The following is a 15,608-nucleotide window of genomic DNA, read 5'->3' as shown; positions in this document are numbered from 1 at the left end:
ACCCTGAGCAGGGAGGCCTTGCAGAATTGCAGCCAGCCCAGCGTATTGAGGAGTCTGTAGTTCTTTCTCCGAGTGTCATCTTGTTTTTCTTCCAAACCATCACAAGGGAAGCTATTACTCATGAGAAGACACCCTTAGAAGACCCCACGGGTCTCGGAGGATTAGTTCAACGTGGCCAGCCTCTCCACAGCACACGGGCGGGCGCTCAGCAAACAAGGCCCAGGTTATTAGCTCCAGATCGGTTCCCAAGATAGAGACCCAGAAATAATAAACAGGAAGTGTTGTCTGCCCTTGAAGAGAGCGCAGTCCCATTGGGTAGAGAGGGCTCTTGATAAACAGTCACAGCGCAGGTGGTGAGGGCTCAAACAACAACTCCCAAGGCTGAGCTGATGTGGAGGATGGAGTGAAAAGCTCCAAGTATTCTCGAAGCTGTTTTCTCTTCTCCTGCTTCAGTGTCTTAATCTAGGCCTTTGTTCACTCCCACCTGGACTTCGGCAGCAGCACCTCCTAACAGGACTCTCTGCCTCTGGTGTTGCCCCCTGTCTTCCTTTGGATTTCTGAGAAGCAGAGCCTGAGGCAAGGATTTGGGTGCCCTTGATGGTGTGTTGAGGGAGAGCTCTGAAGAGTAGGGGAGTGAGTCTGGCAGGACAGGGCAGGGGAAGGAGCCAGCATGGGTGCCTCAGCCTGATGCCACAGGGAGCTCTGGGGCACAGAGCTGATCCCATCTTGAGGCAAGGGGGTCTTTTGAACCCCCATTAGGGTAACCCACCATCCTGGTTTGCCCAGGACAATCCTGGCTGTAGCATTGAAAGTCCCACGTCCTAGGAAACCCCTCAGTCCTGGTCTCTCTAACTCTCTCTCCATCACTGAATGCCAGCTGCCCACCCCCACCCCCACCCCCACGGGAGGTGGCTCCTGTTCAGCTGAGAGCAGTTTTCTGAAGAAGGGGGCAACAGAGAGCTGCCTGCAGCCGAGACTCAGTAGCGGGGGTGGGGGGGGCGGTGCACTGACTCAGAAGCAGGGATTTGGCTGGGCGCCAACCATGTCCTCTACACGGCTGCCCAACACACCCACCCAAATCCATCCTCCGCAGAGCAGCCGCATGGTCCTCCTGAAATGTAAGTCTGACGATGCACTGCCCCGTCTGTGCAGCCATCTGTGCAGCCTCCTCAGAGCTGCCCAGTGCCTCTGGGACAAAGTCCAAGGGCCTTAAAGTGGGATTGAAGGCCTTCCAGGAGCCAGCACCCACTCGGCCTCCCGCTCCCAGTCCCGCTGTCCCTCTGCACCCGTCTTCTACCGTCCTCTGAATAGTCCTGGGCTGCTTGTGAGTCTGTGCACGCGTCTTGCAAAGTCCCATCCCCATGCCTTTGCCCGTGCTGTCCCTCTGCCTGAGAATCGCTCCATCTCTTCAACTGGGTAGTACTCAGGCATCCATGTATCATAATGGTTAGGAGTGCAGACCATGGAGCCTGACAGCCGGGGTTCAGACTGTAACTTTACATCTTACTAATTGTGTGACCTTGGGCATGTTACTTAACCTTGTTTAGCCTCAATTTGCTCATCCATAAACTGGAGATAACAATATGAGGATTAAATGAGTTAGTACATTGAAGTATTCAGAAGAGCGACTGGCACAGTCGATGCGTAATAAATTTTAACTATTATTTTCACTATTAATATGTTTCAAGACTCAGGTCAGGCATCACCTCCTCCAGGAAGCCTTCTCTGATTTCTCCTTTCCCCAGATGGGATTAGCTGACACTCCTTTATGCACTTTAACAGAATTATCCACTTAAGAGCCTGCCTCCCTCACTAGACCATGAGCTGTTGCAGGAACAGTGACTGTGGCTTTTCTTTCCTCCTTCCTAGTGCCTAACACAAGGCTGGGCACAGATAACCCTCAGTGACTATTCTTTAACTGAAAGAATGAACCATCAGACAGTCTTCCTATTCAGGGCTCTCTCAATATCCACAGGGGATTTGTAAGTAGAAAAAGTGGGTGAGGGACCTGCATAAGCAAAGGCTCAGAGGTGTGACCTGACCATGGGATAGTCAGAGAATGGCCCCGTGGCCTGGCGGGTGTCTATGTGAGGGGCGCTGAGAGGGGACAGGGGCACCGCAGAGCCCTAGGCCCCACTGCCCCCATCGGTCAGAGAAGCTTTGCTTTTATTTGTTTCCTATCTTATAATTCTAAGTAAGAATCTAATTAATAAAGAAGTCTGCTCTTTTGTTTTAATTTGAAAGCCATGCAGACTGTACGTACAGCACTGGGAAACTGGAGGACCCCAGGTCTCAGCCACTGACGGCCTCTGTTCCACTGGAAGCAGTTTGAACTTGGTGTTTAAGGCCAACACGTCTCTGAATCTGTTCTGCTGAATATAAGTCCCATAAACCCTATCAAAAGAGGGTCCTCTAGGGGCCAGCCCCTTGGCCTAGTGGTTAAAGTTCCATGCTCTCGGCTTCAGTGGCCCAGGTTCGTGGGCTCGGATCCTGGGTATGGACCTACTCCACTCATCAGCCATGCTGTGGAGGCATCCCACATAAAAAGTAGCAGAAGATTGGCACAGATGTTAGCTCAGGGCGAATCTTCCTAACAAAAAACAAAAATGGAAAAAAAAGCTCCTCTGGGCAATCACTGTGGGTGTTATATGCCACCTTGGGAATTCAGAATGTATATTAGCACACTAAAGGCTCTGAGAAGTCCTGCAATAAAGCAATCACTTCCACCTTATTGACTTCCAAAGTCCCCAGACGTAACAAATCACAGAACCACTCTATGCGGTAGCCCCTATTCACCCTTTGGGGAGGCTGGCTCCTCAGTGCAGCAGCTGCCGCTCCCCATGGATGCTGGGCAGGCTAAGTGGGGGCAGCAGCTGGAGGAACAGAGGCCCTTCTCTCCTCAGAAAGGCTACCACGAGATCCGGGAGCTCCGTCTCTTCCACTTCACCAGCTGGCCTGACCACGGCGTCCCCTGCTATGCCACCGGCCTCCTGGGCTTCGTCCGCCAGGTCAAGTTCCTCAACCCCCCCGAAGCTGGGCCCATAGTGGTCCACTGCAGGTAAGTGACAGGCCCCCCCCTCTAAACAAGGGGGTTCCTGCAGCTCTGCTCTCTCGAGGAGGGAGATACTGTTTTGCCTGTGACATTTCTTCTTCACCTTAAAGACTCCCCTGCCTGTGTCCCTTATGCTCAGCCCTTTCTGATGAGCCCCAGGTCCCAAGGTCTAACTGCAACAGTAATAGTAGCAGTAGCAGTCATTGTTATTATTGTTAGCCCTGAAATAGGAAAGCCCCCTGGGGAAGTGGGCTTGGCACTGACAGCATCTGCTACAGGTGCACTTGATTCATATCACTTCATTTACTTCTCACCCAACCTTGAGAGGTGGGCGTTATTGTCATTCCCATTCTACAGATGAGAAAAGCGAGGTGCTGAGAAGGTAGACACTGTGCTGGGGCCACACAGGTGTGAAATGGCGGAGCCTGGATCTTTAACCTGCTTTTCTCTGGATGCTTGCCCTCATCTCCTTGACATGGCAGTGGAGTGCCTCGGTGGAAGTGTGCTTCTCCTCATTTCTATTATTTTAAAAATGAATTGCTGGCCTGCAGGGTCCTTAATAGAGAGTAAAAGGACAGCGTCAGCTTCACCTTCTTATGAAGAAGAGACATTTTCAGCTGTGACCTAGAAAGTCACATTGGGAATGAGTGGCATGTCTTTGAATCTTCCTAAGTGGAGATGAACTGTCATGACAAGGGCGTTAAGAATTGGAGGAGGGTGGACATCTGGACCTGAAGGCCAGCTAGCCTGTGTGCCCTTTCCTTCCCAATGCCTCTCATTTCCAATGCGACCTTGGGTCCGGCCTACATGCTGTCACCGGCATGCCGGGCATCTCATCCCCGCCCTGGCGGTGTCCACATCCACCAGGGTCTTGAGTCTGGTCAAGGAGAGGCTCCATAGACTGTAGATGTCTCAGAGCCAGCCCCCTTCTCACACAGCATCCATTCACCCTCCTGCAAGAGCGAGGTGTGAATTAGAAAGCCCAGTTCACAGATGACGCAATTGAGGATTAGGAGGTAATCCTCATCGTACCCCATGGGCTCTTTAAGCATTTTACATGTATTCACTGCTTTATAACACATGACAATCCAAAGACAATAGACCGTTTGCCCCCAAGTCCCACGTCCCAAAGAGCAGCCAGAGCAGGGGTCAGAGAGAAAGGGCCACAATGGCAAACATTCGTCAGCCCCTCCTTGCCTGATGGCTCTGTGTCTCTATCTCCTTTGCAAGTCCCCTGAATGCACCTGAGCAGAATGGTACACCCTCCTGAGGCTCTTCTGAAGATTAGATGGGTTGGCTGGCATACACTAGGTGCCTAAGAGAATTCCAGACATATCATAAGCACTTAAAAATATGACTATTCTCTGCCTCTTAATGTTGTCACCCTCTCCCCAACTATTAATCCTTCAGGACAGGAACCATGTCTTACTCATCTTCATATCCCTTCCCCCAGTCCCAGCATCTAGTGCATAATAGGTGCTCAATAAACATTTATTGAATATAAGTAGCAACCATTCATTGAGAAATTGCTATGTAGCCAGGCACAGGGCTAGGCAATTTATGTGCATTTTGCTTTTTAAACATAATTTCATGCAATTTACATGTATTGTGCTATTAATGCTCCATGGTGGGTCTATTTATTATTATCAGCCTCGTTTTATGGAGGAGGGTATTAAAACCCAAAGAGGTTGAGTTATTTGCCCCAAGTCACACAGCTGATAAGTAGTTGAACCAGGATTTGATTCCAGGGGTCAGATCCCAAATGTGCTTAATTGTTAAATTAATTGATTAAGTGATTAATTGCTACGTGACACTGAAATAAACACAGCTCAATGCTCTTGAGAACCATTCAGGGAGCCGTGTTATACGTGTAAGAAAACAGGCTCACAGGCACCAGGCAGCTTATTCACTGACGGTAGATCCAAGATTCAAAACCGAGGTGGACTGGTTCTTGCCCCTAAAACAGGTCAAGGATGAGACTTCAGAGAAGACATGGATGTGGCTCTTCGTGCTCCTTCCTAGACCCCAAGGCCTGCCTGCTGAGTCCCTTCTGGGAGTCTGGATTGGGGGCAGGGTATACTCTGGGCAAAATAGAAGTCAGACTTAACTCAGTTCAAACCTTGAATGAATCCTCTGCTTCCCATGGGTTTACTTTCCAGATTATCGAGGATGGATTTCTAGGGGTTTGCTTTCCAGATCTCTGTGGGTGATGGTCCCCACTGGCCTATCCTCCTTGGATTTATGGTCAGCCAACATTGCTTTTCCTTCCTATTCCATCACTCTTCCTCTTTGCATTTCCTTTCATTTCCACATTGTGAGACAAAGACACTTGTTTCTATGAAGGAAACAAGATGTGAAAATGCAGCCACAGTGGGCCTCCCTGGTAGTCTGGCCTTCACTTCCAAAACCATGAGCATTTAAGGCAAAGGTTCTTCTATTTGTCTCTGTCCAGCGCCATGATTCTGAAACCCAACATTGATCTTGGAAGGGCTGGCTGGGGTCCATGTGGTCCCATTGAGTTCTTCTGCTGTTTTGTACTTGGTCTGAGATGCTCCTAAAGGAAGCCAGAGGTGATCAGAATCGAGTATGTGTCAGACTTGATACCGGAACAGGGTCTCAGGACCGTCAGCTGCTCCAGTTTACTGAGGCTCCTGCCTTGTGATCCTGGGAAATGGGATCAAGTGGAGCCAAACCCAGGGCTTGGGACATGTGCCTCTAGAGTCACTCTCTGCCTTTGGGACAGTTCAGAGGATCTGGTTTCTGCCCTCTCACTAACTCCTCTCTGTTGTCTCTCATTTCTCCTTCCTTGCTTCCATCCATCAACCCATTTGCTGAAGAAGACAAAAGAAAGAGAGAGATGAAGGAAAGTGGGGGTGGAAGGGGAAAGGAAGGAAAGAGATGCTTATCAGGCATCTCCAGTGTGCCAGGAACCATGCTAGATACCCTAGAGATGGATTAGCTTCAGCCATAAGGTGAGAGACTGCACGCATGCGTGTTGTGTACACTGCGTTATGTGCTATAACGATTATTAAGAGAAGAAGTGCAAGAGCAAAGACTCTGGAGCCAGACTGCCTGGGTCAAAGTCCCAGCTCCACCACTTGCCAGCTGGGTGACCTCGGGCAAGGTAAGCGCTCTGTGCCTCAGTTTTGTCACCTATGAAATGGAGTAAGAAACTTCCCAAAAACCTTATGAAAGAATGAATAGGTCACATTGGTGAAGCACTTAGAACAATGTCTGGCACTGTATAAGGGCTAAATGAGCGTTTGCTACATGAGTACAACAAAAATAAGCCAGTCCTGTTTAAAAAAAAAGCCCCCAAAGGCAAGCATCACTCTCCCATTTTACAAAAAGAGAACTGAGGCTCTGAATTTAGTCACTTGCTCAGGATCTCCTGGTAGCATTGGCATTCAGATTGTTCTGTCTGACGTCTACAGTAGACTGCCTCTCTGCAGGGTCCTCGGGGACAGGGCTGAATGGGAGGGGCCTCCCCAGGGCTGGTTTCACCCCAAGGTCCCTAACACAGACCCCTGTCCTCTCTTCCAGTGCTGGAGCTGGGAGGACTGGTTGCTTCATTGCCATTGACACCATGCTTGACATGGCCGAGAATGAAGGGGTGGTGGACATCTTCAACTGTGTGCGTGAGCTCCGGGCCCAGAGAGTCAACCTGGTGCAGACGGAGGTGAGTCCTGAGGGACTGAGCCGCCGGCCACCTGCAGCCCCGGCCAAGGAGAAGCATGGTAGAGCAGAGAGACCCATGCTCTGGTGGAGGCATCCTTAGAAAGGGTCCTGGGTGTGGGAGAAATGAGAGGGAGTGAATCGTGGATTGCTGTGATGAGACCACCATAGAAACTAGGACGTCCCTGCCGACACTAAGGGTTCGCAGTGCAGGGACTTCCACCAATGAGGAGTGGTGGTGAGTACCCCGTCTCTGACAGGAGGCAAGCAGGGACTGAATGACAACTTTTAGGAGTTCTTTGAATAGTATTCATACCTGGAGTGAAGGAGAAGAGAGATAGGGAAGGATTGGCATTCACTGAATGTCACTGCAGAAATGGCTGAATCAACAGTTAATGAGTACTTGCCCGGGATTCTGGAGATTTCAAAAGAGATAACACACAGCCCCTGCCCTTGAGGGAGAGGCAGACCTTCGGCCATCCCTCTGGTCCAGTGAGAGAGCCCAAGACCGAGAGAAATGGGAGAGGTTCATCTTTATTGCTGAGCACCCTACTATGTGCCAGGCACCATGCTAGGTCCTTTGTACTCAGGGTATTGCTTCCACTCCTCACAACAAGCCTATGGGGTAGGTTCTACTGGTACCCCCCTTTACAGATGAAGAAACTGAGAAACTGGGTCCCCGAGGCTCACGCAGGCAGATGGTGGTTGAACTTGGGTCCGTGTGACCCCAAGGCCCATGCTCTTTCTCCTGAACCGTGCTCTCTCGCTGGGCAGCCTTTTCTGCCTGAGCTCCTCCTCAAAGCCGTGGTCTGTTATTCCTTTAATGAGCACATGTTCTGGTTCTAGTGAAGGCTGTGGGTGCCCAGGTAGTCAGAGCTGGAGCCAACAAGGAGCCGCATCCATCATCTTCCCTGCAAAGGGAAATTACCCCGGCTTTGGGCATCACCAGTCACTGCTGGCTCTGCGGGAATCCTCTCACTTGGAGGCTCATCCACATAAGACCTTGCTGTGGGCCCTAAGCCGGCTCCAACAGACCAGTCTTCTGGCTTCTTGGTGAGGCTCCTAAAGCCAAGAAGCGGCTTTGTCTGTTCCCAGGTACATGCACACAGAAGGCAGTCTCGTTGGCTGGTGTTAAACATGTGGACCTTGCTGTCTGGTCTGGGGGAGACAGACATTCAAATAGTTTATCATGGTGCATCTGGATAAGCATTAGGTATAAAGAGATGGGCCAAGTTCTGCAGGAGAACGGTCACTCAACAAACATTTGTTAAGGGCCTAGAAGTAACAGCATTAACTCCTACTTGGTGGGTTTAGAGAAGACTTTCCAGAGGGAATGAGGCATTGACGGCATAGAAAAGGAGGAGTGATGTTCTGGGGGGAGAGAACAACAGGTGCAAAGAACTGAGATGGCAGAGGGGACGGCGCATGTTTCAGGAGCAGATCCTGAGATAAGGATTTGAGCACAAGTGATTTATTTAAGAGGTGACCCCAAGACACCCTGGTTGGTGAGTGGGGAAATGTGATAGAGAAGGGAAGGCAGTCAAGCTTTTTGACACTATTAGAATGTTTTACAAGCTGTTTAACACTATGGGCACTGAAGCCCCATTCTGCTGGGAGCTCTGGGAGATGGCGTGGAACATGCACTTCCGGGTTTCTCACCGAAGGGAGAGGGAACTTGGGTGTTTATCCCCCAGCTCTCCATCTGACATGGCTTGGGGGCTCCTTCCCAGGGCATTACCTCTTCGGCCCTACTGGATCATTCTGCACACAGCCCAAGTGTGCTTCTGGGACTGGAAAAAAAGCCCTCAGCATGAATCCCAGGTGTTTGCAGTAAGCAGCCTTCAGCAGGTAAAGGTGAAAGCCAAGGGGACATGGGCAGGACACCAAGAGCACCTGCATGTCCAGAGGTTTCTAGTTTTTATCAATGACTGTGCTGTTCAATCTTACGTAAGGGCCAAAACTCACCATAGCTCGGCAATCACTAAGAAACATGGACATGTGGCCCTTTAGGTGATAGGATAGAAAGCAGGGATTCTGCAGTATAAATCATGCCCATCCTTTACAGCCACAGGAGTAAATGTGGACAGCGAGCTCCCAGGCCACTGCTCTTACCCGGGACCCTACCCCCTCTCCCCTTGGCTTTGCAGGAACAATACGTGTTTGTGCATGACGCCATCCTGGAAGCGTGCCTCTGTGGCAACACCGCCATCCCGGTGTGCGAGTTCCGCTCTCTCTACTACAATATCAGCAGGCTGGACCCCCAGACCAACTCCAGCCAAATCAAAGACGAATTTCAGGTATGAACAAACCCCAGGCCCAGTGACCCAGCCCACTTCAGCAGCACTGAGCACACTCATGGGGTTTTCTTTGTCAGAACTGATATGTGTGTGTGCTTCTTGTGTCTGCAGCTCTAGACAGCTGCAGAATGCATTCCAGAACATAAAATGCAGAGCCACGAGCTACTATGAACCAATCACTCAGTGATGGCTGATACTTGTTTTTTACTATGATTGTGTTTTTGAACTGAGGTCTTAATTAGTTCTAGTCCAGGTTGTGGGTGGAGACAAGTTTATACACACAGGTGTGAATTTCATGCTCCTCTGTTCCTGGAGAGACTCAGGTTTTCTCAGTCTTTGTACAATTAGAGTGTGTCCTAAATTCTCACTACTCAAAGTGGGGTCTGGAGACGGGCAGCACCGGCTTCACCTGAGAGTTTAGTGGAAATGCAGAATCTTGGGTCTCACCTACTCCTCCTGAACAAGAACTTGCTATTTAACAAGACCTCTGTAATTTGCCTGCACGTTAAACTTTGAGAAGCACCATCCTAGAGCTCAGCTGGGGCATAGCAGATCTGCGCCTTGGAGCCCATATGGTGAGAATGGTGGCAGCTTTGGTCTGGAGGCCTGGATGGGAATCAACGAGTAACGCAAAGCCAGAGTCTAGTCCGTTGTCCCAAGGTCAGTGCCAGGGTCATACTTGGGCAACAGGAGCTGAGAACCAGGCAGGAGGAAGCAAGGAAGCTCCAGGACTTGAGGGAAAACTTCTGGGCCCATGGTTCCACGGGCTGATACCCCAGCCAGGCCACTACCTAAGTACTCCTTCAAACAAGTAGACTTTATTGATTGGGAGTAAGACCCAGTGTTGAATGAGGGAAAGATGGAGGACATGGAGACCTGCTGGTTGCTCAGAGCATCTAATCTATTGACTGGGCAGTTCAGCTCTGGCTCCATACTTGCAAGACTCTGCAGAACATAGCCCTGAAATTTTCCAGACTTACTAGAGCTTGCCCCTTGGGGGTCTCTCACCCATCCTGAGCAGCTCCTCCAACCATCCTTCTATTCTCAAAAAGCTTTCTCTCTGAGACGAGTGCTGGTAAGATCTTTTCCCTCATTCCATGACATGCCAAGGGGTCTTTAACACCCATTAGGGACTCCCTACCCCTATTCCCTACTTTATGACTTCCTGGCTGGCCCACCCTTGAATGCAGCACTGGCTGAAATGAACAACTTAGCTCAAATGGTTGGCAGGTATTGACAGCCTATGCCTGCACTGTGTGTGGGCGTGTTGCCCCTGCAGTCTTCACATCGTGGCGGTGTCACACAGCCCCCGGCAGAGGCTCTCAGTTCCCAGGGCCTGGAGCAGCCAACAGGAGATGATAGAACATCACTGTGGAAGAGAAACAAGTCCTGGGAAAGGGATTGGAGAGCTAAGCTTGGAGGATGGAGATGGGGGGTAGGCTGGGTTTGAATATTGCTATTTCCTCTGTTTGGGGCAACCATCTGAGTAGTGCCTACCTATCCACCTTTGCACCCTAAAGACCCTCAACATCGTGACTCCCCGCGTCCGGCCTGAGGACTGCAGCATTGGGCTCCTGCCCCGGAACCATGATAAGAATCGGAGCATGGATGTCCTGCCTCTGGACCGCTGCCTGCCCTTCCTCATCTCGGTGGATGGAGAATCCAGCAACTACATCAATGCAGCACTGATGGATGTAAGCTGAGCCCTGCTGGGGAAAGCTCCTGGCTGCCATTCCAGGGAAAAGATTTTTCCAAGTTGGAGGTGGCTGGACCCCAGGGCACAGGCACACACCCCGCCCCCCACAGCCAGCTTCTCCCTCCTTCTGGTCTTCCTTGTCCCAGTGACATTTGCACCCCTGAAGGCACTAGTCCAAACCTATATGCAAGCATTGTTCTTGGCTCTTTTACTCCCACAAAAAGCCTAGAAAGAATAGACCAAAAGCTTAAGAGGGGTCCCCTGACACCACAGCGAGGATACAGGACCACCCAGTCCCCCCTCCTGCTGCCTACAGAACTGACCCTCAGCCTTAAGTTGAGGTCAGGAAACATTCTCGATGCCAGGCCTTGGTCTGGGCCCTGGGAACATAAGATGGTACAGACATAGGTTCTGCCCTCCAGGAGCTCCTGGGCAGGTTCCCAGGTAACTCCTGTGCAGGGGCAAGAATGAGGATGGCACATAGTAGGTGCTCGGTAAATGGCCATTGGACAAGTGATGGGATGCAAAAAGGGAGCATGGAGGGGAAACAGGCCACATTCTTGACTGTTCTCTTGGGGACATTGTCTCCTACTTTCTCAGCATCAAGTCCAAGAAGGGCACTCCTGCCTTGGGCTGATTTGGGATTAGGAAGTCATGTCCCTGCCCCTGTGAGTCCACACTCCAGATTCACATGCTTCCCCTTGGGTCCTCCAGCTACTTCCAGTTACCTTCCCTCCGCCTCCGGGATGTAGAGATGTTTGCAGCAGGATATATCATCTAGTCTCGTCCTTGCACTTTTCAGCAAAGGAAACTGAGGCCAGAGAGGGAAAGAGACTTGCTTGAGGTCACCCGGAAAGCTAGTGGCAAAGCCAGAACCCAAGAGTTCTGGCTCATGCTCTAGAATTCATTGTTTTAGCCACCCGACGGGTTGCACAATCCTGGAAGATGCAAACATCTTGCCTCCCAAGGCTCAAGACCAAGAACATCATGGCCTGATTGGGGATGAGCCCTTCCAGGTCCCCTCTCAACTCTTGTCTGAGGTCACGTCCACCTAGACCTCCCATCTCACCCAGAACAGGCAGGAATGTGGGGTGCTCTCTCCTGGGTCAAGACCAACTATGTCTGTGACCTCTGATCCTCCTGAAACTTTCTCCCCTATGGCCCTCAGTGTTGGAGGCAGGGAGGTGATGGGAGGTCAACACCTATCTCAGCTCTGTAGGGGCCTGCCCTGGCCTCTGCCCGCAGGGCACACAAGTCCTCCGTGGAAACCCTGGCTATGGATCCAGAAGCAGAGAGTCTTGTCCTGGTCAGATCAAATAGCTGGATGTGGAAGGAAGACTGCTAGCTTTAGCTTAGAGCCTTCCAAGGTCAATGTGTGCATGCATGTGTGTGTGTGTATGCATGCCTGTGTGTGTGTGCTTTTGGGTGGTAAGAGATGGGGTCTGGGGGTGCACCCACACTTCCAGGTTCCTCCTAGCTTTGTCTCCCACTTGTCCCAACTCCCTCTCCCTGCCGTCCTCATCCAAGCAAGGATCAAACATGCTCCTGGCCTCCACTTAGTAGGTTAGATGCTGCCTGGAGTCAAATGCCTTCTGCCAAGCTCTGATGCTGATTCTATTCTCTTTGTCCATGGGGCATTTCTCCTGTGAGCCATCACTGGGGCCTTTGCCTTTCTTACAAAAAAAAAGTCCTTATCTGTATTCCAGCTCAGTCTGTGCATTATCTGGTAACCATAGCAGCTTTGCTTCTAGCAGAAAAATATGAAGTCCTCTGGGTTAATTTTTAATGTTTCCCCTGGTAAAGGATGATGTTATCCATGAAATGGATTGCTGGCTGATCCCTGAAACCCGGCAGGAGCACAGATCAGGAGCATATTTTCAGATAAGGCTTTGTCAGGCGTGCTGGCCTAATAGAGCATTTATCACAGAGACAGGGAAAAAGGAAAGAAAACTAACATTCACTGAGTGTTGGGCACCATGTCGGCCCCAGACTTATACTGTCTCGTTCTGCATTTGGGTATTATTATCCCATTGTCTGCACGAGATACTGAAAGCCAGAGTATTTCCATGACTGTCTCCAGGCCAGCTAGCTCAGAAAGAGTGGAAACAAGGGTCTGAACCCCAAGTCTTTTGACTCTTAAAGCCTAGATTCTTTCCCATGTCTGGAAATGGCTCAAAGACTTGCTATCTGCAGTTAGAATTTGGCTTTTGGGGAAACTAAACAGTCTGCCCTCCCAGACCCCTCTTCTGACCATTCCTCCAGCCAAGAGAAGACAGGACCCCCTAGTACATATGTGGCGTCCGCAGTTGCAAGGCTTCTCTTTTTTTGCCACCAGGACACGGAGAGATAACAGAACAGGCAGGCGCTTTATGTCATCTGTTTGGCAGGGTCTCTTGCCAGGGTCTTTCCCATCTTCCTGCTGACTCGTGATTCCACTGAAAACAGCTGTGACTCCCACAGGAATCATCTCTCTAGAAAACATGTTGACAGCATGGGCTATTTCTCAGGTTTCACAAACCACTAATGAAGTGGAGAAGCTCCCCAATATTTCCAAACACCTTCTCACAGGGTAATAAATAGGGCCCAGCTGAAGCTTCAGATGTAGTCCATAGCCACACAGCCCATTTTCTCTGGGCTTCAGTTTCCCATTTGTAACATGGGACCGAATGTATTCACTTGTTTGGTAGACCTGTACTGAGTGCCTAGTGTGCCAGCCACGTTGCTAGTGCCAAGGAGGGGGAACCAAGTCAGGGATGTTTCTGCCCTGCCAGTGGGCTCACAGTCCAGTTCCTGCTTGCTGGTCTTTTCCCATGCAAATCTCATTCAATCTATATGAGAGCCATCCCTTTGGAGTGATGATTCCCATTTTCCAGATGAAGAACCTGAGCCTTGGAGATATCCAGTAACTCGCCAGTGCTTAGCCCTGGAAAAGAAAAAAAAAGCACCCTACAAATGATGCTTGAATGAATAGATGGATGGATGAATGGATAGATGAATGGATGGGTGACTTATAACCTTCAAGTGGCAAAGCTGAGTTTGAACCCCAGGTCTGCCTGACTCTAAAACCTGGGCACCTTCCACTGTCCCATTGGCTCCCAGGACACAGTGTCCATCTTCTGCCAGGCCAGCTCGGCCCTCCTTCCAATCCTGAGGCAGGAATGAGCCTCCTGCAATATAAGCCCCTTCAGAGACTCTCAGCCTTGCTGAGCCGGTCCCTCCTCCAGCATCGTGGGCAGAGGGACACAGATATCCCTTACATCCCAGGAGGTACCTTAGCCAGCAGAGCAGGAAATCTGCATCAAGAATCTTTCATTTCATATTGTAATAATGATTATTTGCTGAGCTCCAAGACATAAATAATTTATTTGGATAATCCCCATCCGAGTGACACTTTCCTAATGAAATGTCTTAGTTTGGAGCAGAATGAGTTCATTATGAGAAGGTCCCCTTGGCTGCCAGGGCATCCAGAGATAACAGAACAGGCAGGTGCTGTGTGTAATCTATTTGACAGGCTCGGGGACATCTGGCAGCCACCCGGACATCATCATCATTAGGACATCGCTGATGGATGTGTATTTTACAAAGCCTGTGTTGTTCCTTTGTCAGAGCCACAAGCAGCCCGCCGCCTTCGTGGTCACCCAACACCCTCTACCCAACACCGTGGCAGACTTCTGGAGGCTGGTGTTCGATTATAACTGCTCCTCCGTGGTGATGCTGAATGAGATGGACACTGCCCAGGTAGGAGGAGGCCCAGCCACTGCCCTGGTTGCTCAGGTGCTTTAGGGCAACCGTGCCCTAGAGTTGGAGAGAGAGCCCTGAGCAGCAGCACAGTGCTGCCTCTGTCCGACTGCCCTCTGATGGGCACCATCTGGCTGTGAGCACCAAGCAAGCCCATTCAGCTTCTGGCAGAGGCCAGGGGTCCCTTAGCGCTCCCGGGTCCTCTCACTTCCAGCAATGACGCCTCCTGATTATGGGCTTTATCCTGTACCCTCATCCCCAAGGCTAGATTCTGTTGCCCCATTCCCCAGGCACTGGTTCAGGTCTTGCTCCAAATCACGCAGAGCTCAAAATGCCAGGAGGCTACGTCCCCCAGCTCTGAGTGTCTCCAGCCCTGCAGAATATCCTGATGTCTGGCCACAACCACCCGCCCTGCGCCCTCCATGATGCAGGCTGCACTGACAGAGCCTAGGACTTGAACCTTAGACCCTTTGCCCACCGACCACCCCACCAAGCTTGGCTTTGTTACAGGGGACCTTTGTGCCCCAGCAGGCTTCATGCCTTAGCCCCTTGGGGTCCAAAAGCTCCAAGCATCATGTGCTGACAGCACATCCCAGTACTTAGGACACAGGACACATATCGCGGGACAGCTTCTGGCCCTGCCTCCCATGGCAGGGCAGCCATTCTTGGGTGGTGAGAGTGACCTTTCAGGTTTTTTGAAAAGCAATCCTTTCACGATCTTGAAGGAAACTGAAAGTAACTCAACTCCTTCTGTGTGAGCACTGGCCTTATGCAGGCCTTGTGTGAGAATAAAAAAAAATGGATCTGAGCTGCAGTCTGAGCCCTCCAGGAGCTCACAGTCTCGCTACAGAGACAGATGAGCAAATTGTCCCAACCTCTTGTGGCAGCGCTATAATAGAGGTCAGCAGCGAAGTGCTGTGCTGGCCAGGAACAGGGAGCGATTAATTCTGCCCAGAGGGTGAGGGAAGACTTCAAAAATAAGGTGACTTTGGCCTTGAAGAAGACAGCAGAGATTTGGGCGTGTGGGGGATGAAATAGTTGGGAAAAGGCCTTTCAAGCAGAGGAACAGCAGGGGCCAAGGCAAGGTGGGGTGAATGTGCGTGGGTTGTTTGCAGAACAGATTCTATTGTGGTGTGGCTGGGGCTTGAGG

The 15,608-nt window shown here is 50.8% G+C and overlaps 1 protein-coding gene across 17 annotated transcripts in view; it reads left to right on the top strand.

The window, feature by feature from the left end:
- The window catches only part of PTPRT (protein tyrosine phosphatase receptor type T), a 1,024,383-nt gene that overhangs the window by 984,913 nt on the left and 23,862 nt on the right, over positions 1-15,608 (top strand). For all 17 annotated transcript variants that reach the window (XM_023626585.2, XM_070247923.1, XM_070247921.1 and 14 more), the window contains 5 exons: positions 2,904-3,058; positions 6,596-6,731; positions 8,875-9,024; positions 10,545-10,718; positions 14,327-14,458. In XM_023626585.2, coding sequence (XP_023482353.1) covers positions 2,904-3,058; positions 6,596-6,731; positions 8,875-9,024; positions 10,545-10,718; positions 14,327-14,458 — 747 coding nt within the window. The remainder of the gene's footprint in view (positions 1-2,903; positions 3,059-6,595; positions 6,732-8,874; positions 9,025-10,544; positions 10,719-14,326; positions 14,459-15,608) is intronic.

The sequence above is a fragment of the Equus caballus genome, chromosome 22 (assembly GCF_041296265.1).
Source record: "Equus caballus isolate H_3958 breed thoroughbred chromosome 22, TB-T2T, whole genome shotgun sequence".
NCBI lineage: Eukaryota > Metazoa > Chordata > Mammalia > Perissodactyla > Equidae > Equus > Equus caballus.
The sequence above is the reverse complement of the archived record's forward strand: the minus strand, read 5'-3'. Positions and strand labels throughout refer to the sequence as shown.